This window comes from Apodemus sylvaticus, chromosome 3 (genome assembly GCF_947179515.1).
Source record: "Apodemus sylvaticus chromosome 3, mApoSyl1.1, whole genome shotgun sequence".
Classification (NCBI taxonomy): domain Eukaryota; kingdom Metazoa; phylum Chordata; class Mammalia; order Rodentia; family Muridae; genus Apodemus; species Apodemus sylvaticus.
Genome location: NC_067474.1, coordinates 46,662,732 through 46,682,846, shown reverse-complemented (window position 1 = coordinate 46,682,846; position 20,115 = coordinate 46,662,732). Strand labels below are relative to the sequence as shown.

General features: G+C 48.3%; 1 protein-coding gene, 1 long non-coding RNA gene and 1 pseudogene across 3 annotated transcripts in view; 2 read left to right on the top strand and 1 right to left on the bottom strand.

Moving 5' to 3' along the window:
* Positions 1 to 15,622, bottom strand: part of Rragd (Ras related GTP binding D) — a 36,032-nt gene extending 20,410 nt beyond the window's left edge. Inside the window, exons 1-3 of one of the 2 annotated variants that reach the window (XM_052176201.1) lie at positions 15,026 to 15,110; positions 4,961 to 5,081; positions 3,810 to 4,105 (exon numbers count right to left, since the gene is read on the bottom strand). In XM_052176201.1, coding sequence (XP_052032161.1) covers positions 3,810 to 4,052 — 243 coding nt within the window. In that variant the 5' untranslated portion in view covers positions 4,053 to 4,105; positions 4,961 to 5,081; positions 15,026 to 15,110. Of the gene's footprint in view, positions 1 to 3,809; positions 4,106 to 4,960; positions 5,082 to 15,025 lie in introns of both variants that reach the window. The other variant, XM_052176200.1, reaches the window with a different exon arrangement.
* On the top strand, positions 1,016 to 1,456 carry LOC127679718 (SH3 domain-binding glutamic acid-rich-like protein 3; annotated as a pseudogene).
* Positions 15,623 to 16,735: 1,113 nt separating the features above from the next.
* LOC127679852 (uncharacterized) lies at positions 16,736 to 18,768 on the top strand. The gene is made up of 2 exons (XR_007976916.1): positions 16,736 to 16,953; positions 17,453 to 18,768. It is a non-coding gene; the product is annotated as an uncharacterized LOC127679852 (long non-coding RNA).
* The last annotated feature ends 1,347 nt before the right edge of the window (positions 18,769 to 20,115 follow it).

The window sequence follows — 20,115 nt, the reverse complement described above, 5'->3', positions numbered from 1 at the left end:
GAACACTTGCCTAACATAGCAAGGCTCTGGGCTCGCCCCAAGTTCCATTGTCACTAGAACAGAGGATTACAGATGCTTTCCACCAACAGTATATTTTTTTTCTTTTTCCTCTGTGTGTGTGTGTGTGGTGTGTGTGTACACATGCTGGTGTATGTGTGTGCGCGTCGTACATACACATAAGCATACGTGTGTGTGCCCACGCTCTTGCTCTACCTCACTAACCTGAGTCTGTGACAAGAGTCTCCTCTCATCAAGTCTGGAGCTCTGCGGACTCTAGCAAACCCCGGTGACCTTCCTGTCTCTGCTCTTCCCTACCCTACAGCTTATGTGGGACACCTGGGCTTTGTGACCCTGTCCCTAGGGGACAGGGAGGGAAGCAAGATGACCATGCCTGTAATCTCAACATTCCCTAAGAGGCTAAAGTGGGAAGGGTGTGGTGAGTCCAGCCCGGCCGTAAGAGCGACGCCAGCCTGAGCAACAGCGTAAGACTCTGACGCAAAGAAGAGGTAGGGGAAAGGATAAAAGGGAAAGGGGAGGGTAAGAAAGAAGGAAAGAAGGGTCTTTCTCAAGAAGTACTAGACTTTTCTATAACCTGCAGTAAGTACACACAATTTACTAACCTAACTGAAAAGGCTGCTTCATGATGAGATAAAAAAATTGCCTACCTAAAAAATAAGCAATTATGTATGGATTGGAAACCAGCTCAGTGTTTAAGAGGACCTGCTGCTCTTGCCGGCGATCAGACTCTAGTTCCTAGCATCTACGTAGACCAGTTCACGAACACCCAAAACTCTGCTTCCATGCCGGGCGATGGCATGGCGCAGATGGTGGCGCACGCCTGTAATCCCAGCACTCTGGGAGGCAGAGGCAGAGGCAGAGGCAGGCAGATTTCTGAGTTTGAGGCCAGTCTGGTCTACAGAGTGAGTTCCAGGACAGCCAGGGCTGGACACAGAGAAACCCTGTCTCGAAAAAAACCAAATCCAAAAAAAAACCCAAAAAAACTCCAAAACTCTGCTTCCAGGGGAGCAAACACCTCTGGTTGCTGCAAGAACCTGTACTCCTATACAGACCCACACATGTACACATAATTAAAAATAAACAATAGAGTAGTTCCCAAGTCATGCAGCTGCCGCTCCCACTGTCCCTCGGTTGGTCTGTGTCCCCTGCCTGCAGCATGAATGGCCTGTGCTGCGTCTATAGCGTGTTTGTCACCGGCTCTCGTGACATCAAGTCCCAACAGAGTGAGGTGACCCGCATCCTAGATGGGAAGAGGACTCAGTACCAGCTAGTGGACATCTCCCGGGACAACGCCCTTCGAGATGAGATACCAGCCATGGCTGGCAACCCCAAAGCTACCCTGCCTCAGATTGTCAACGGGAGCCGCTGCTGTGGAGACTAACTCTTCGTGGAGGCCATGGAGCAGAACACACTTCAGGAGTCCCTGAAGCTGACCTGAGTCAGGATGGTCACAGTCACTGCCCAGCTCTTCACCAGCCTTGTAACCAACTCCTAGGCCCTCCTAATCTTGTGACTTCGGAGTCCCTCCCTGCAAGCCCAGGACCTTCTGTAGCCTCCTCTTCCTTAGAGCCAACATTCCTTCGTCACCAACTGGTCTCAGAGATTGTCTTAAGCCCTGATGATGGCTGTCCTAGCCAGACCTTGGGGCAATCTCTCCGCCTGGCCCTGCCTGATGAGCATTACTGTGGCTTCCGTCAGCCAGAGCTCTGCCAAAGGCCCCGCATCCCTGTCCTAGGAACATCCTAGAGACATTAAGTGCCCATTCCTCTGGGGGGAAAAACAAACAATAGTAAGTAAAAATAAGTGACTAAACCTATCTGGGACTAAATGACAGTCATATCATAAATGCACTAGAGCTGTTACAAAGCAGAGCAGGGTATCTGAGTATTACTAAGCCATCATCTTGAAATGATCTTTAGCTCTGGTTGGAATCCACTTTCTCAGACAGCTACTTAAATGGCTGCAGAAATACCCTGGGAGGCAACAGGGGAAGACAGAGTTCCCTGCCTTGTACGGTGCACACTGGGCCCCGGCAAACAGACAGGAGGGCAAGGGAGACAGGCCAGAAAACACATGGGAGGGCCAGGAAAGCAGCTCCCAACAGACCCAGGCACACCAAGGGTCCAGGCTCAAGCTTTGGTGGACATAGACGGGGAGTGACATCACCACATCACCACAGGTGATGTCACTCGCTCCCTCTACAGACTTCCCCTGAAGAACGAATCCCTAATGTGCTTGGAGCCCTGTTCTCCGAGCCAGACACAGTGCAGCCTCCCGGAGCCAAGGCTTTGCTAAAGATGTTACTTCTGTGTTACACATACCCTGCATGGCCGAGCGGATTACAGAAGCAACTCATTTCTGGGAAATCTCTAACCCCCGAGTCTAGACCAGGTTTGGCATTCTTCCTTTAGGCCCAGGAAAACCTCCAGCCTACACCCGAGTCTCAGGACCCACTAAGGCCCCAACCCCACACACGCTGCTTCCCAGCATGGCCAGCCTGATCTCCTCCCCCAACCCCTTTCCACTGAGTGAGGGGCAGGGCCCCAGTTAGCGGAAACTGGTAAGATCAACTAACGGCTGGAGAATGGGGCTCCTCAGTCAGCGGCTCCCCGTTCATTTCCTTTATAACTAATTTGAAGGAGGACTTACACAGATCTGTTAATAAACTATTAAATAATTCTTATGACAGAAAACTAGGTAATGTAGGAGGTACAACTTGGGAGGATTTAAATTCTTGAGAAAATGCTATGACAAAACCCTTATCCCCAACCAATCTATGTGAACACATTTCTCAGTACTCAGGGCTACGGGAGCAAAAACACAAACGTGGAGCTGGTTATCCAAACACAGATGTAAACTGTGGGAAAAAACATGAACTATCCATCTTCCTAGGAGATACCTACCCCACATTAGTAGTCATCTATAAAATACATAAAATAGTTACAATGAGCAAATAGATACTAATAATAATAATTTGGTTCAAGGGCTTAAGAAATGGCTTAGCAGTTGGAAGCACTGGTCGCTCTTTCAGAGGACCCAGGTTCAATTCCCAGCACCTACATGACAGCTCACAACTGTCTGTCACTCCAGTTCAAGGAGATCCAAATGTCCTCTTCTGGCCTCTCCAGACACCAGATACACCAGCTGTTCACAGATATGCGTGGAGGCAAAACACCCACACACAAAATAAAATCAACTAATACTTTGAGTCAGAAGAAAAAAATGTCACTTCTAGGTGTATCTACTTAGAAAGTAAACATTATAAAAAGTAACCTGCTAAGTAAATATTGTGGTTGGCATTCCACTGTCTTCTGGGATCTGAGGTTAAGTTGTGTTTGGGCTATGACCAGACCAGACAGGAGCCTTTTCTCCACTGCACGGTCTGAGGGCTCTAAGAAATCCTGTTTGATAGGAAGGCCTACTGCAGATTTAAAAACCTGAACCACCCCACCGGGTCAGCAGGATGACTCAGCAGGTAAAGGTACTGACAACCTGAGCTTGATCCTCTGATCCCACAGGTGCAGAAGAGTACCCTCTGACAGACAGCCCCAGCCCCAGCCCCACGTCTTCACACAGCCCTCACACAGCCCACACACAGCCCACACACAGCCACACACAGCCACACACACACACACACACACACACATGCTTGCACACACCTGCATATGTACATGACATACACACCTGTGTACACACACACACACACCTGTACACACAGTTTTACAAAACAAACCACGCCGCAAACAGTTATGAGGAGGTAGGTGCTGCCTACACTCTGAAACTCTACGTACCTGGGAGTCGATGACAAAGATCAGTGCCCCTGTCCCCCGGAAGATCATCTCGTAGTCAAAAGTAGGATCAAAAAAGTCAATCTGGCCCGGGAAGTCCCAGATCTGGAAGTTGACGAAGGAGCTGTTGGAGACATCTTCCCGGCAGATCCTGTTGGTGCTCTCCAGGAACAGCGTCTCGCTCGGGGACATTTTGTGAAAGACGACTTTCTGTATGGACGACTTGCCGCTCCTCCGGAGACCCATGAGCAGGATTCTGGGCTTCACCTCAGTGCTGAAGGGGTCGCTGAAGTCCAGAACTGGAGAAACGGCAGAACGGCATAAGGTGAGTTGTTGGTGGCAGCTAATAAGTTTCCCCTCCGCCTCAGATGGTCTGTGTCTCAGATGCCACTCTTCCAAACAGTGCCACCTGTACCACCAACCACGGAGAGGGACAACACGGGGACATCAGGACCCTGAACTGAAAACTGCCCTAACCCCTTCATACATGCCGGTGCACGGGCCACCATCAAGCAGGGACTCTGGATCTGGGGTTTCCCTGTGTAGCCCCTCCTGTCCCGGAACTCGCCCTGAAGATAAAGATCAGGCCAACCTCAACCTCAGGGAAGCGCCTGCCTCTGGCTCCCAAGCACTGGACTGAAAGGCATGGGTCGCCACCAGGCCCAGCAACTGGCTGCTCCTCCAGGGGCCTGGAGTTTGGTTCTCAGCACTCCGGGTGCCAGGTGGCTTCACCGCACCAACTCCAGGTGCACCTTTTCTTCTGGACTCTATGGGCAAGCACCAGTCAGGTACTCAAACCCACATTCACATGCAGATTGTCTATACATAATTTTAAAAAATAAAATTTTCTCTTTAAAAAAAAGGATCAGCTTTAAAAATCCTTAAGATGTAATTGATAATGATAACGCCTGTAATCCCAGCACTCTGGGAGACAGAGGCAGGTAGATTTCTGAGTTCGAGGCCAGCCTGGTCTACAGAGTGAGTTCCAGGGCAGCCAGGGCTGCACAGAGAAACCCTGTCTCAAAAAAACCAAATCTAAAAAAACCAAACCAAAAAAAAAAAAAGATAATAATACACATTTCTCAGAGCTGTTATGGTAGTTAAATGAAATCAAGGACCTAAAATAATATTCAAGCAGGTATGGTGATACACACCTTTAATTCCAACCCCGGGAGGTTAAGTCAGAAGAATCACAAAGTCTGGGCCAGCCTGAGCTGTGCAGCATGAAGCCTCATTCAGCCAAGGAGGCTGAGCCAACCGGTAGTACTCCATTACCTGAGAACACACACATGCTAACTCAAAACAGACCAAATACCACTTAGGAGCTAAAACTGAGCTCTCAGGTGTTCTGGAGATCAGAACCTGTTTCTTAGCTTAGAGGAAGGAGGTGTACAAACTACAAATCAAAATCGTAAAAAGATGGCACTGAAGAGACGACGGCTCAGAAGTTAAATGTATTACATGGTCTTGCAGAAGACAAGAATTACTTCAAGTACCTAGGTCAGGAGTTCAGTCACCTGCAACTCCAGTTCCAGGGGACCCAGCACCCTCTTCTGACCTCCTGGGATAACTCCACACGCATATACATACACATAGTATTAAAACAAACAAACAAACAAAAACAAAACAAAAAAACTTCTTTGGTTTGGTTTTTGTTCCTTTGGTTTTTTTTTGTTTTTTTCCATTTTTCAAGTCAGAGTTTCTCTGTGTAGCCCTGGCTGTCTTGGGAACTTGCTCTGTATACCAGGCTGGCCTTGAACTCAGAGATCTACCTGCCTCTAACCTCCCAAGTGTTGGGATTAAAGGTGTAAGTCATCATGCCTGCAGTGAGACCCTAACTCAAAAACAACAAATCCAAAACACATTCCAAACAAAAACCTGCACATGAACACTCATTTATAATAGGCAAAAGTCAGACACAACTTAATTAAATGCCCATCAACCCAGTAGTGCATAGAGCGTGACAGATTTATAACGGAACATTCATGAGCCGTGAAAAATGAGTGCTGATTCAAGCTACAACAGGGAGGATAACCGTAAACCACTGAGCCACACACTATAAAGGGTGTGTGGAAATGCAGTGTACGAAGTACAACTCAATGACTTTCTTCATTTATAGGAGGGCATGCCTATGGGCGTCAGAGGACAGCTTCAGAAGAGTCAGTTCTCTCCTCCTTCGTGTGGGTCCAGGTGGCAGACCAAATCCCACTTTAAGCCACAACTCATCCCCACCACCCACCTCCCCCACATCATCTCATCCCCACACCTGTCCCACATCACCTCCCCCCCATCAGACACCTCCTGCACATCTCAGGAGCTGATATTACTAGATGTGTGGTAGTTTTGGCTTCAGCTGAGACTGTCAATTGAGGCTGGGGAGTCTTCTTTAGGGCTTGGGTGTGGCAAGGAAACCTTTGTAGAGAAGGTCTAGGCTTTAGAAGTTCAGGAGAAAGTAAGTGAAACGGGACATGCAGCTGTCATCACATGTGGAGCTAGATGTCTGTCGCTGCCTGCCGGAGTCCAACGCAGACACTAACTGTGGAGCAAGCGCACAAACGGCAGTGGGGCAGCAAGGCACCCCCAGCAGGGGTCCCTAGAGACCCGAGCGATAGACTTGTCGCTTTAATTGAATGTCTACATGTGTGCCATGTGCCGTGTGCCAGGGATAACTTTCCCACTTCCGAAAACCTTTCCTGGCTAGTGATAAGTGCCCAAGAGATCTGGGTAATAAGGAATCTGCCTCAGATCACAAGGCTGGATTTCAGAGTAAACTCAGCAGATCCTCCACCACAGTAAAACCTCACCACCTCCTTACCGGGTTCTACAAAAGTGGCTTCATGTCAACTATACAGCATTCTAACATCAAAGATTATGTATTTATAATAGGACACATTGCCACTGTTTTAAAAAAAAGTAAGAAAAAGTAGAGAGAAAGAAAGGAAGGAAGGAACAAAAGAAACAAAGAAACAAACAAAGAAAGAGAGGCATGGCACTAAATAACAAATACACTCTTTAAAAGAAAAAAAAAATCAGACAGGGCAGTGGTGGTGCACCCCTTTAATCCCAGAACTTGGGAGGCAGAGGCAGGTGGATTTCTGAGATAGAGGCCAGTCTGGTCTACAGAGTGAGTTCCAGGACAGCCAGAGCTATACAGAGAAACCCAGTCTTAAAAAAACAAACAAACAAACAAAAACAAAACAAAACAAAGCAAAACAAAAGAAAAAAATCAGAAAACATTAGCGTATTATGCATAGAGTAAACACTCCTTAGTAAAATCCAGATAACATTATATCCTTACATAAATATGCTTTAGTACTGTCTTAAGAGTTTCCATTGCTATGAAGAGACACGATAACCAAGCCAACTCTAATGCCAAAGCAACCAAGGCAATGTCAACAAAAGGATGACATTTAATTGGGGATGACTTAGACAGTCAGAGTTTTAGTCTGTTACCATCATGGAGGGAAACACGGCAGCATACAAACAGATACAGTGCTGGAGAAGGAGCTAAGAATTCTACAGCTTGATCCAAAGGCAACCAGGAAGCAACTATATTCCAGGCAGCTAGAAGGGTCTCAAAGCCCACCCCTATAATGACATGCTTCTTCCAACAAGGCTACGCCTCCTAATAGTGCCACTCCCAGGCCAAGTATATTCAAACCACCCCATATTGTGAGCCACCACCGAAGAATAAATTAGTATACCATTGCTGAAGATCCAGTTTTCTTTTCATCAGATGGGCACTGCAGACAAATCCTCCCCCTCAATCAATCCTCATACCCTTCCCCTCTTCCTTCTTCACAGTTACTTAGGTTTTATTCATAATCATAAACTTAACTCTGCAATCCAGGTAGACTTGGAGAATAAGGCAAATATGGAACCCCAAAGAACTTCAGTAAAAGCAGAGGTTGTGGGGGTATTACAAGGAGATGGAGTGGGGGCACTCTCCTGAACTACTCTCAGCAATGGTCATCTTCTTTCTGATCTTATTTCTGGACCCAAAAATGCTCCATGGCTTCCATGATGGCGGTGCCTTCTCACCTTCCCTAGGACCACATTTGCCATCCAGCTGACTGGTCTTGTCAGTGCAGATAAGAAACTGGGAGTCATTCGTGTTTGGTACAGTGTGTGCCATAGACCAGATGCCAGAACCTGTGTGCTTCAGAATGAAGTTCTCATCTGCAAATATTTCTCCCTATAGATGAACGCACCAGGGCCATTATGGGAGTGATGTCACCACCCTAGCACATGAATCCTGGAACACTCTGGGAAAGGGAGAACTGTTATATCCCAGTCTCCTTTCTCTTCAGTGCGGTTTTGTGATGTCTTTGGAACTCTGTCTACAGATAGCCTGGAGGAGGTGTGGCCTGTGGGCTTGCCAATAGCCGTGAGGGCAAAGAACATGGTTGGTTGACCAAGTGTCAGCGGGGGACAATGGTGTCTGTAAAAGCTTTTTTTTCCTCCTTTGAGACAGGATAACCTTGAACTCCCAGTAGAGTGGATCATGATCTCAAACTTCAGGTGCGCCAGAACAAACCACTTAAGATGAGAGCTGTTTTATATGACAACACAGGATAGCTCACCAATTCAGTACTGGGAAGTTTAACATTTAATCCAACATCCAGGAGGTGATCTGTAAGAATACAGGACATTGACACAGCTACACCTACATTTAGGAAGTTCCCTTTAGAACTCCAACTCTCAAGGAAGGATCTGTGGAGGACTCGGACACCCAATCACTCTAGGGGTTGGGGAGACAGTGCTTGCAGTGCATGCACAAGGACCCAAATCTGACTCTTAGACCTTATAACAGGCCCAGCAAAGAAAAAAAGACACTTGGGTCTGTCAGTCTGATTATCAGACTCTATTCAAACAGTGGACCCCAAAACAAAGGGAATTTCCCAGGACTCTCGTGCTGGAGAAGGAAAAGGTACCTGCAAGATGGTGAACTTGACTCTGGAAGATTCATTTGATTCTAACACCTTGTCAGACCACCTTACAGGATGAGAACAAAACCCAGACAAAGATGGGTCCATGGTGGGTTCACACCGTGGCCATAATGAAACAGTCTTATTCTGCCTTCCACTTTTATTCAGTTAATTGGTGATAGATGGGGCGCACAAGTTGTCACTCAAAGATGGTAAACAACATGAAGAAGTGTGTGTGTATGTGTGTGTGTGTGTGTGTGTGTGTGTGTGTGTGTGAGTGGTGTTCACTTTTAATCCCAGGACACAGGAGGCAGAGGTAGGTGAGTTTGAGGCCTGCCTGGTCTACATAGAGTTCCAGGACAGCCAGGGGTACATAGACCTAGTTAGTCTTTAAAAAGGGGGGGAGGAGGTATGGTGGCCAGCATTTATAACCGCAGGGCCAGGGTGATGGAGACAGACCCCTGGTGCTCACTGCCCAGCCTAGCCTAGTCTGGTGATTTTCAGGCCAAGTGAGAGACCCTGTCTCTAAAGACAAGACACCAGAGGAAAAACACTCATGGTTGACCTTTGGCCTCTACACACATATGCATGCATACTCACATACGAACGAACACACACACACACACAAATGCATGTCTGGAGCTCGGCTATTAAGAGCACTTAATTGCTATGGGCAGCAGCATACACTCAGTGTACCTATATACATTCAGGCAAAACACTCACACACATAAAAATAAAACAACAACAATAATAAGGAAAAACAAAGAAAATAAAAGAAACAAACTGGATATCTGACTGGGGCTCTCTACACTGGGTGAGGTGGATCAGTCACTCTATCCAGGTAAAATTAACCAGTGTCAGATTTTAACACAGCAGATTTTCCCATCTGCCACCGCACCTTGAAACTGCCCAAATTCCCAAATAGCCCAGCTGATGAGCCGGACTGACGAAGACCCTAGTGGGCCCTGGTGGCCTCTGTCAAGGACCAGCAGTTAGAGGAGAGGGTCACCTAGTTGGGATATCAGTCCTTAACATTTCACAATTATCCAGCGGCCAGCAGAGCCCTGCCCACACCTGAGCCGCTTTGCAAAAAGATGGATTTGTGCCATGAGCACAGGGCTGACCTGTGGGCGATGCTCAGAAGCATAAACTGAAGGAAATGAGAGGAGAGTGGCACGGCGCGGCGCGGCGCGGCAGGTGCACGACCGGCCTCACATGGCTTGCTCTTCCTCAGTGTAGCCCAGGCTCAATCTTCCTGACACTACAACCTTTAATACAGTTGCTCACATTGTGGTGACCCCAACCATACGCGCATTTTCATGCTACTTCCTAACTGTAATTTTGCTGCTGTTATGAATTATGATGTAAATATCTGATATGCAGGATAACTAAAATGTGACCCCTGTGCAAGGATCTTTTAGCCCCCAAAATGGTCACTGTCACAGGTTGAGAACTGCTGCTCTAGGGGGTTCTTCCTGGGGAAAGAAACAGGGAAGTTCTCTGCATGAACTCTGGCTCGTGACAGTGAATTCTTTGCGGCTGATCTCTCAAGTCTGAGGCCAGGGCTGTTCTACAGGGCAAGCTCCACATCGACTAGGGCTTCACTACATAGTGAGACTTTGTCTCAAAAACTTAAGATAAGCCAGGCAGTGGTGGTGCAGGCCTTTAATCCCAGCATTTGGGAGGCAGAGGCAGGAGGATTTCTGAGTTCGAGGCCAGCCTGGTCTACAGAGTGAGTTCCAGGACAGCCAGGAGCTATGCAGAGAAACCCTGTCTCAAAAAATAAATAAATAAAAATAAATAAATAAATCCTCTCAATTTATACTAGTGAGGAACTGGAAAAGCATGATTGAAATTATTATTTATAATACATATATATGTATATATGTGTGTGTATATATATATATACACACACATATATAAACACATGTATAAAATTCACCTATGACTCTAATGTGTTGTGTTTTACCAATGCTTCCTATAAGGAAGAAGTGTTCTTAGGAACTTTTAAAAAGTGTTTGAGAGAAACTCAAGGCTGTTTTTCAGAAACGTCTTTTCACATTGAGAAAACAAGTGTCGATTCTTATCAGATCTATAAGGAGAGAATCAAACCAGCTTCTCAGGAGTGGAAAGTCTATCTGACTCACAGCAAAACTGGGGGGCCATTGTCAGAGAACTTTATAAGGTTTGAAGAGGAGAAAGAATTCTTAATTCTTTTTAATTTTTAAAGCGGTAAAACTGGCTGCGGCCATGAGTTTGGAGGCCCACAATGTACCTTCCAGCAAGATGCACTGCCATGCGTCAGTAACCAGGGGACCAGTGTGAGACGGGAGGCGGAGACTGAAATCCCTGGAGACTCCAGGGCCAGCGCTAACAAGTCTCGCTGCTTCAAATAAGAAGAGGGCAGGGACTGACTCTCAACTGTGCCTGGGAATGGCGTGTGAGCTCTAGTGTACTTATTAAAAAGAACAGACAGACAGACACACACACACATAGAGGAATAAAGAAGGTAGAAACAAAAGAGAGCTGACTTAGGAAGTTGCCCTGCAGAGCCTGGGGGTGGGGTGGATAGTCTAAAATAAAAGTGACACCTGGAACAGAGGCACAGAAACCTTTGAAAGGCAAGATGCTCTTTCAAACTCAAGTCACTTATCTTGCTTCTGCTGCCCTGCGTTCCCACTACACTACCTTATGCCCGTTCCAATGAAACAGGAGCGCTATCTAATAAAAGCACAGCATGGGGTGTGGTTCAGGCCTTGAACTGGTGATCCTTGTGCCCCAGTCCTTGGAGCGCTGAGATTATAGGCTTGGATCACCACACCCAGCTTATTAATGGCTAACAGGTAGGAGGACTTGGTGGCTTCTGCAGCTGTGTATCTTCCAGGGAGTTATCAGCAGCTCGCTCTGTGGTGACTCTAGTGACAATCCAAACTGTCAGATCCCAAGGGGTACAGGCCTCCGTGAAAACACATCAGATTCGGGGGCACTGGTGAGCAGCCATTTTCAAGGTTCCCCTAAAAATTGAGCACTCTAGGGAAAACTTTTTACTTTGATTAAATGATGGGAGAGCAGACAATGGGGATCTCTTTTAATTTGGCTCCTTGTCAGTTTTTTAGGCGCAATAATTTACTTTAGCAAATTTAAAGTCTAGATGTCAAATATGAATCATTATGGGCTGGAGGGATGAAGCAGGGGTTAAGACTGCTCTTCCAGAGGTCCTGAGTTCAATTCCCAGTAACCACATGGTGGCTCTCAACCATCTATAATGAATTCCAAAGCCCTCTTCTGGCATACAGGTGTACCTGCAGACAGTGCACTTATATACATAAAATAAATATTTAAGATAATTAATCATGAGCTGGAACGGCTCAGCGGTTAAAAGCACTGACTGCTCTTCCAGAGGTCCTGAGTTCAATTCCTAGCAACCTAGAGCTTGCCAGCATGCCTTGCCTGTACGAAGCATCAGGGGTCCCCTTGTCTTCCCTTCCCAGGGATGAGGTTACAGGCACAAAGACCCCCAAAATGGATTCAGGTCTTCATGCCTGTGTCACCAGTACTGTCCTCCCCCCCCCCCCCAGTCTCTGGCCCATGTTTCTGTTTTTCATGGTTTAAAAACAAACAACAAATGGTTGTCCCACCCCACCCCCCTGGAGTTTTATCTGGGGCAGCATCTGAAGGTGAACCTTACCTTACTGTCAGTAACTTCAATGGAAGGAGGGTTAAGTAAGTGGAGTCAGTCCTCATAGGAACTAAGCTGCTTTGAAAACACCCCTGCTGTTCATGAATTAAAATATGGAGTGAAAGCCAAAGGAGACACATCTTAGCCACACTGCTGTTTTCAAGCCTCATGGTAAAACTCATAGGGTGCTCGGGTTAAAAATGAGACCAGAGACCTCCACACATCACAGAGACGAGGGGCAGTGGGAATTATACCTTTTCTTCAGTCTTGCACAGCTCCTGACAGACTGCTTTAACACGCCTGACAAAATGCTTGTCAGATTTTATCCCACTCCCAGCTTCCTGGCACCAGAGGTCACTGACCTAATGGGGAAAATTCCAGACCCCCATTAAATACAGACACTAAACATCATCTGTCAAGAAGGGGGAGGGGAGAAAGGGCTCACTCATCTCCATCCTCTCAGACTAAAGAAGTCCCTGTTTTTCAGACTCTATCTCTTAATCTTGAGGACAGATGAATGCATACTTTACCAACGTTTAAACAGGAGTGTGTACTACCGAAATGAATGGCTCGGCAGTTAAAGCACTGGATGCTCTTCCTGTGCACCAATGCTGGGTGCTCATAAACACCTATAACTCCAGTTCCAGGAGATCTGACGCCCTCTTCTGGTTCTCCTGGGCACCTACATCCATGCAGCACACGCTCAAACACGCGCACGGATGCACATAAATCTTAAAACAAAACCAGCTAGCCTTCAGAAGGACATAGAGCAGGAAGTCTAAATCCTTGGCTTCCCACCCCCTCCCGGTCCCAGCTCCGGGGGGTGGAATCAGTTGGCAGATTGTTGCAGGAAGTGCTGGCCGAGGTAGGCAGGGAAGGCAGATTTTCTGATAGTTTCTGCTTCAAGGCCTAAACCAGAGAACAGAGGCCAAAAGGGAAAGTGCTCAGAAGATAAGAGATCAGAGAAACTAGCAGACCACCTGCGTACAATAGAGAGCAGAGCAAAGCTAGGCTTCTGTGGAGTTTGTCAGAGCAGAAATTAACAAGCACGATTCCCACCACATGACTACACAGTATCCTTTTATAGCAAGATTCTAGGATTCTGCCTGATTCGGGAACTCCCAATCAGGCTGAGGGTGGGGGATTATTACCGAAGTCATCAAAACATAGCTGCAGGCAGGTTTGCCTTTAGATTAACAGCACAGGGAGACTCCCATTCTGGGCTCTGGAAAAGCCTTTGTTTCAGGAATTCTTCCCCTCAGGCAAGGCTTTACTTTCAAATTTTGCCAAATCAAATTTCAAAAGAGCCCCCAGGCTCTCCAATAAAGACTACAGGAAACTAGGTTCAGCCCCTTCCCTGCGAACTCTCTGACCCCCCAGGATAGTATCAAATAACTGGCTATTCCCTCTAGAATAGGGTCTTCTTTCTCTTTAAACTACAACTATAAGGGACGACTGTGCACCTTTCTTTTCAAATGCCTTGCTAATACACCCCCATTCGGCCTTTCCCGGGGAGGATCTAGCAGTCAGAATCTAACAAACGCTATTTGGTAGTAAAGTACCTGAGCAATTTAATTAAAAAAAACAAAAACAAAAAAAGAAAAAAACCGTGGCCGAGCGATCGGCCGTGGGATTAATTAAGGAGAGTGCCGATGGGTGAAGCGCAGAGGTGCACACACAAGTTTAAATAATGGGGAGCCAGCACCAGCCCTCTCTGGAGAAAAGCCAAGAAAGGGGGCTACTTGGAAAGCTGTTTTCCATCTGCCAGGCTGAAGCCTTAGTTAACTTTATTCCCTTTCTGATTCACTGAAGTACCTGCCAGATGCAAAATCAAAACTGTCTTCCGAGAAAGGCTTTGTAGAGAGAATTTAAAGTTCCTTTCAATAGATTCTCAATAAAAGTTCTAAAAACTCCTGTCACGGGTACTTTCATTCCTCAAGTTTCTTCAGTGTGAGACACTAAGGAGATTAATCCTTTCTCTGGGATGTTTACAACCTACTCGGAGAATGTTAACAGCCCCATTCAACTGACCTTTTAAAGTGACCTTCCGCTTTTGTGGGGGGAATTTTTTTTTTTAAAGAAAAACATTCTGGAACCCTAAGCTCAACTTCTTTGTGTCCCGGGAATGAAATGCAAGCAGCCCCCATCCGAAAAGCTAACTTCAGCTCCCTCGGCAACAACAAACAGCCTCAGTGGCAGAGGATTGCTCGCCCCGCGCCCACTCCAGGGTTCGACACGAGATGCATGCAGGGTGTCTGGTGACCGAGAACCCCGCGGTCTCCGGGGAGACGCGGATACCACCTGCAGCGCGGGCCCCTCCCCAGCGCCCGGGTCCCACGCCGCAGACCCTCCGGCGGCCACGGCGGGGAAGAATGACACGCGCAGCTGTGGGCGACCCAGCCGGCACGCTGCCGCCAGCTGCCTCTTTTAGCTCGACATCCGACCCTGCTCCCCGCCGCCGCCGCCGCCGCCGCCGCCGCCGTCTGCAGCCTGGCTGCACCCCTCCCCCACCGCTGCGCCCGGGACCCGCGCGCCCCGCATCCCCCCCACCTCCCCGGCCACCGCCACCGCGCCCCGGGCGGGGACCGCGAGCGCACGGCCCGCTGGCTCACCTCCCTCCTCCGGCCCGCTGTCCAGCTCGGCGTCCGAGGACTCGGGCCCATCCTCGTAGCCCGCCAGCCCCACCAGCTCATCCTCCTCCTCGTCGTCGCCGCCGTCCTCACCCTGCGGCTTGCCCAGCACCTGGCTCATCACGCCCGCGCTTGCCTCCGAGGTCCCGCGTGGGCCGAGTGGCCCGCAGCGCCCCCGGGGCCGCGCCTGGTGAGCAAAGGGGGTGGCAGCAGAGCCCAGCCCCCTCCCTGCCGCTGCTGCCGGAGGAGCCAGCCGGAGCGCGGCAGTTCTCCCCGGGAGCGCGAGGGAGTGACGGCGTGACCCGAGTCACCTGACGCTTGTCACACACACACACACACACACACACACACACACTCGCAGCACCGCCGGGCGCGCGCTCGCCAGCCGCAGCCACCGCTTGTTTGGCGGAGCTCCCGCCAGGGCCACACACGTTCTCCCGCTAGAGAGAATTCGGGTGACCAGAGCGCACCGGCCACCGCCCTCCGGGACTTCTGCTCGCTGTGACCCGGAGGCTGCCCCTGGCCGAGGACTACCCGGACCCTGCCGCCTGCCTTCAGTGCCTCTGGTTTGTGCAGAGGTCTTCAAGCCTTGTATCCCCACCCCCACCCCACCCCCAGTGGGCTGCCCCTCAACTGTGCTGTACTCAGGCCCCACCCCTCACCCCGTCCCGGAGTCCCGGAGCTGGGAGAAACGCACAGTGCTGTGGGGTAGTTTCCATAGCAGCTGCCTCCTAAAGTGCCTTTTGGTTCAAAGGACTTCCCACCAAGAATACTCCAAACTCTGCTCTATATAGTCTTGTTTCCGGAGAAATCACATGTCTCGTGATTTATATATAAACATGCTATACTAAATGATTCCTTTGCAACCTCCGGGAAAGCCGCAGGTGTGTGATGCCCTCGGGGCTCTGAATGCCCAACTGCTATTGTGTCATTGGTGCAGTCCCACGTGTTTGAGGCCTTTTGTGGGAGGTGTGGGGCGGCTCTCAGATTGGAATAGAAGCGATGTGGGATGAGGAGGTGCTTTCCTCCTTCGCCAGCTTCTCACCAAAGTGTAATCACCCTTTGGGAGGGTGGAGGGGAGGAGAGAGAGAGAGAGAGAGAGAGAGAGAGAGAGAAGAGAGAAAGAGTCACGTGCACGAACTTCCTTCTGTTAAACAGCGGGCCAGCCAGCAAGGTGATCCGGATCCTGCAGGTGCCAGCCGCTCAGCAGGTGGTGAGGTGGCTGAGAAAGGCCGCTCGGCCCAGACACTTGGCGGCCAGGGGCAGGACTTTCTAGGGGTCCTCGGAAAAATCTGGGTAGGACTAGGGTTACTAATCCATGACTCATGTCCCGGATTTCTTCTAACTGGGTGGCTGCTTTCAACAGGAAAGCTTCTCCACGAGAGGCCGTAGAACTCTGAGATCTGCACGGTCAAGGTCGCTCCTGTGTCACATTCAAAGATGTGAACTGAAAAAGTCTTTTGAGCGAAGAAACACTTTTGCAGCTATATAAGCTGAATTTAGGGAGTAGGAGCAAGATTATCGGGTGGGAAGCTCACACCACCTCCAAATTTAAAGAAAGCCAGTTCTGAAGAGCAGCCAGTCAACGGGCCTTATTATATTCCGCCGGGTAGCAGCTGCTGCTGGAGCCACACCCACACCACACCCCCAAGCCCCCCCCCCCCCCCCACACACACACACTCTGGCCCAGCAGATAACCGAACCGTACTCTGGCTGCTTTCCTCCTTCTATCTCAGCCCGGTCTCCTGGAAATGCCTGCCACTGGTCCAACCCGACCAGAAACCCGTGGGCAAAGGAAGACTGAAACCAAGTGGAGGCCAAGGGTGGACGGAGAAAACGGACTCCAGTTGCTTCCCTCACAGGAAACGGCCTTTTCTGAACCTCGTGAGAACACCTTTACCACAGAGTTGGTAGGAATATTAAATGAGCAGTGACTCAGAGAACTCATTTCTCACCTTGGTAGGGCATTTGTCTCTCCAGCACCTTGTCAAACCCCGTGTCCTGGGCAGCAGCAACTTAGCGAGATTGAGGCCAGCTTCATATCCTTGCATCTCTGCAGGAAGCTGCCTGGGGAGGAAGAGATGTTTCCCCCGAGTAGCTGGAAGGACTTGCAGCTGTCCCAACGCTAACTTGCTAGTCTGTGGGGAGGTCTCTAAACTGGCCTATTTCAAGCATCAGAGAGGTCCTTAGGACACCCGGAGATGGCTGCCTAGCAACAGCTCAGATTCAAACATGACTACAGAGCAGGGATGGCTGGTGAAGCCAGGGTCTCCAGGGAGGACAGTTCACAACGCAACAGCCTCACAAACAGAAAAGACAGAAATGTGTGGTGAGAGTTACTATGTGTGTATGTATTCATGTGTGTATGTATGTATTTGGATTTGTGTGATTGTTTTTGCCTACATGTAGGTCTGTGTGTACCACCTGAATGCAGTTCCCATGTAGACCAGAAGAGAATGTCAAATCCTCTGGATCTGGAGTCATGGATGATTGTTAGCTAACACCATGTAGGCACTGGAAACTGAGCCTGGGTCCTGTGAAAGAGCAGTCAGTACTCTTAACCACTGAGCCATCTCTCCAGCACCTTGAAGAGAGCCTTCATGGGGAACCCCTGGCAACAGATCAACACACCGCGATTTGCCTGAGAATTGTGTCATTCTTGCGAATATAAAGGACCAACAACAATGTATTCTGTTCTAGAGAAAGGCAGATCTCACAGCAATCTGGGGAGCACCTCTAATCTTTTAGGAACTTTGGCTCAGTCCAAACCACGGTCTTAAGTTTAAAACATAAAAGAATTAGAGGACTATCAGATAGGAAGGAAAGCTAGGGATCGATTTTCATGACATTTTGGAAGGACCAGGAGTGGAGTCTCGCTAATTTGCTGTCTAGACCAGCCGTCCTCAAACTCAAGAGATCAGAGATCCACCAGGACTAAAAACGGGCACCACAACAACCAGCCTTTAGATACAGAGTTTCTTTTTTGTAACCGGACCCTCAGACCGGATCACAACTGACTCCCGGATGGAAGCACCATTCAAGCTGTAGCTCTCGTAGACAGCACCACCTGCCAAAACAAAACTGACCTAATCTGTCAAAGTCCATAAGACTGGGAAAGTGTTCTTGTTAGGTCTCAAACCCTGGACAAACAGCTAGCCAACGTGCTTATTAACTTATCAAAGCACCTCCTGGCTGCCAGGTTCTCCCCTACCAGTTGCAGGGTAGAGCTGGCATGCCCTGCCCCCTACCCTAAAGTTCTCTGACCCAGGATCTGGGCTATGCTGCCCTTCCCCCCAGCCATTTTGGTTATGCAGGCCGTTTTATCTTTTACCTTTTACCCTCCAGGCCTCTTAGCCTCCAGGCTTTTCCCTGCCCCTCCTACCTCTTCTCACTGCCTGGCTCCGGGTCTGGCTTACTCTGAGTTCTCCCAGACCTCCCTGGCCCCTGGCTATTCTCTCCCTCTAAGCCTTCTCCTCCGCCATACCTAGGAGCAGTCGTGTCCTTCCCTTTTAATTTCTTCTTTTCATCCATCACTAACCTTGCTTTCTGGCTTCTGTAGCTCTGTTTCTGGCTAATTGTTCTTGTTAACTGAAGTATGTCAACTCCGGACATGGTTTTTATGCTTAAAGGCTCCTCCTGAAAAAGGCTCAGAGCTAGCTATACTGGGATCCTGAACACCCGGTGTAGTCACCGGCCAGCTAATAAAGACTTTCTAGTGACTTAAACCCATGTCTGAGCAGTCTTCTCTGGTGGCTAACCCCACGACATTTTTGTTTGTTTGTTTGTTGTTGTTGTTGTTGGGGTCTTTTGTTTTGTTTTGTTTTTCTTTTAAAACAGGGTCTCACTGTGTAGTCCTGGCTGGCCTGGAACTCTCTATGTAAAACAAACTGGCCTGCCTCTGTTTCTGAAGTTCTGAAATTAAAGTCATGTATCACCCAGCCCAGCCTGAATACCAATTTTAAGCATAAAGTTTAAGAGGAAAACAAAGGCTGGGCTTAGAGGCAGGTGGGTCTCTTGTAAGTTGGAGGCCAGCCTGGTCTACATAGTGAGCTCCAGGACATCCAGAGTTACCTAGTAAGACTCTGTTTCAACAGAACAAAACAAATAAACAAGAAAAAAAAAAAGACATAATAAAACCAGAAACAGAATGAGAGGTGGCCAGAATGAAAGACATACTTGAAAGCATCCTTCTTCATTACCTGTACAATAATCAATATGTAGGATTTAGTGAAATTTAAAGCTGTTATCTTGAAATGGTTTCTGAGGGGCACTTACTAGGACTGTAGTTGATAGGATCACAGAGATTCCAAAAGGTAGGATATCATTACATAAAGAAAGTTGACCAAGCCAGCTCAGTCAGTCAACAGGGTCTCGAGAGAGGGAGTGGGGAAGAAAAAAAAGAAAAAAAAAAAGACAATTAGACAACATTGTAGCATGGCCCCAGCCAGTGCTAAAGCAGCTTTATTTTTCTCCAGTCTGCTTTTATTCCATTCTAGGTACATGCAAATAATAGGGTCAGTTCTAGGTCAAAGTCAAAGTAGTCAAGGAACAAACAAGGCATAAACAAAGGTCCCACGATTACTGTATTCAGGGACTTAACAGGATTATCAAGATACAAAGAACACATTCCTCAGCTGCATTCATCCTGAGCCTACTTTCTTGACATAGCCCAATGTCAAATTCTTGCTAAATTCCCAGAAGTGGCCCCAAGAGCTCGCCACAGAAAGTTATCGTCATTCAAAAAGAAACCCCCCCTCCGGAGCCATCATACACATCCAAACCTTACCTGGGTCTTGTTATTTTATTACAAAGGAACATTATTTCTTCACCAGAAACCTTTACAGAAAGCATTAGTTGTGTTGGAATTGTGGCTTCTTGTTGAGGTTCATAAATCACCACACAAACACCGATCTCAGCTAAGCAAGAGTAGTTTATTAAACACACACCCTAATATTGGGCAGACCAGGGATATAACTCAGAATGATCTGAACTATGACACCAGACATCTTTCTCTGTCTGCTTATAAAGGAGAAAAAAAATACAAAAACCATAATGAGTTCATATGCAGGTGC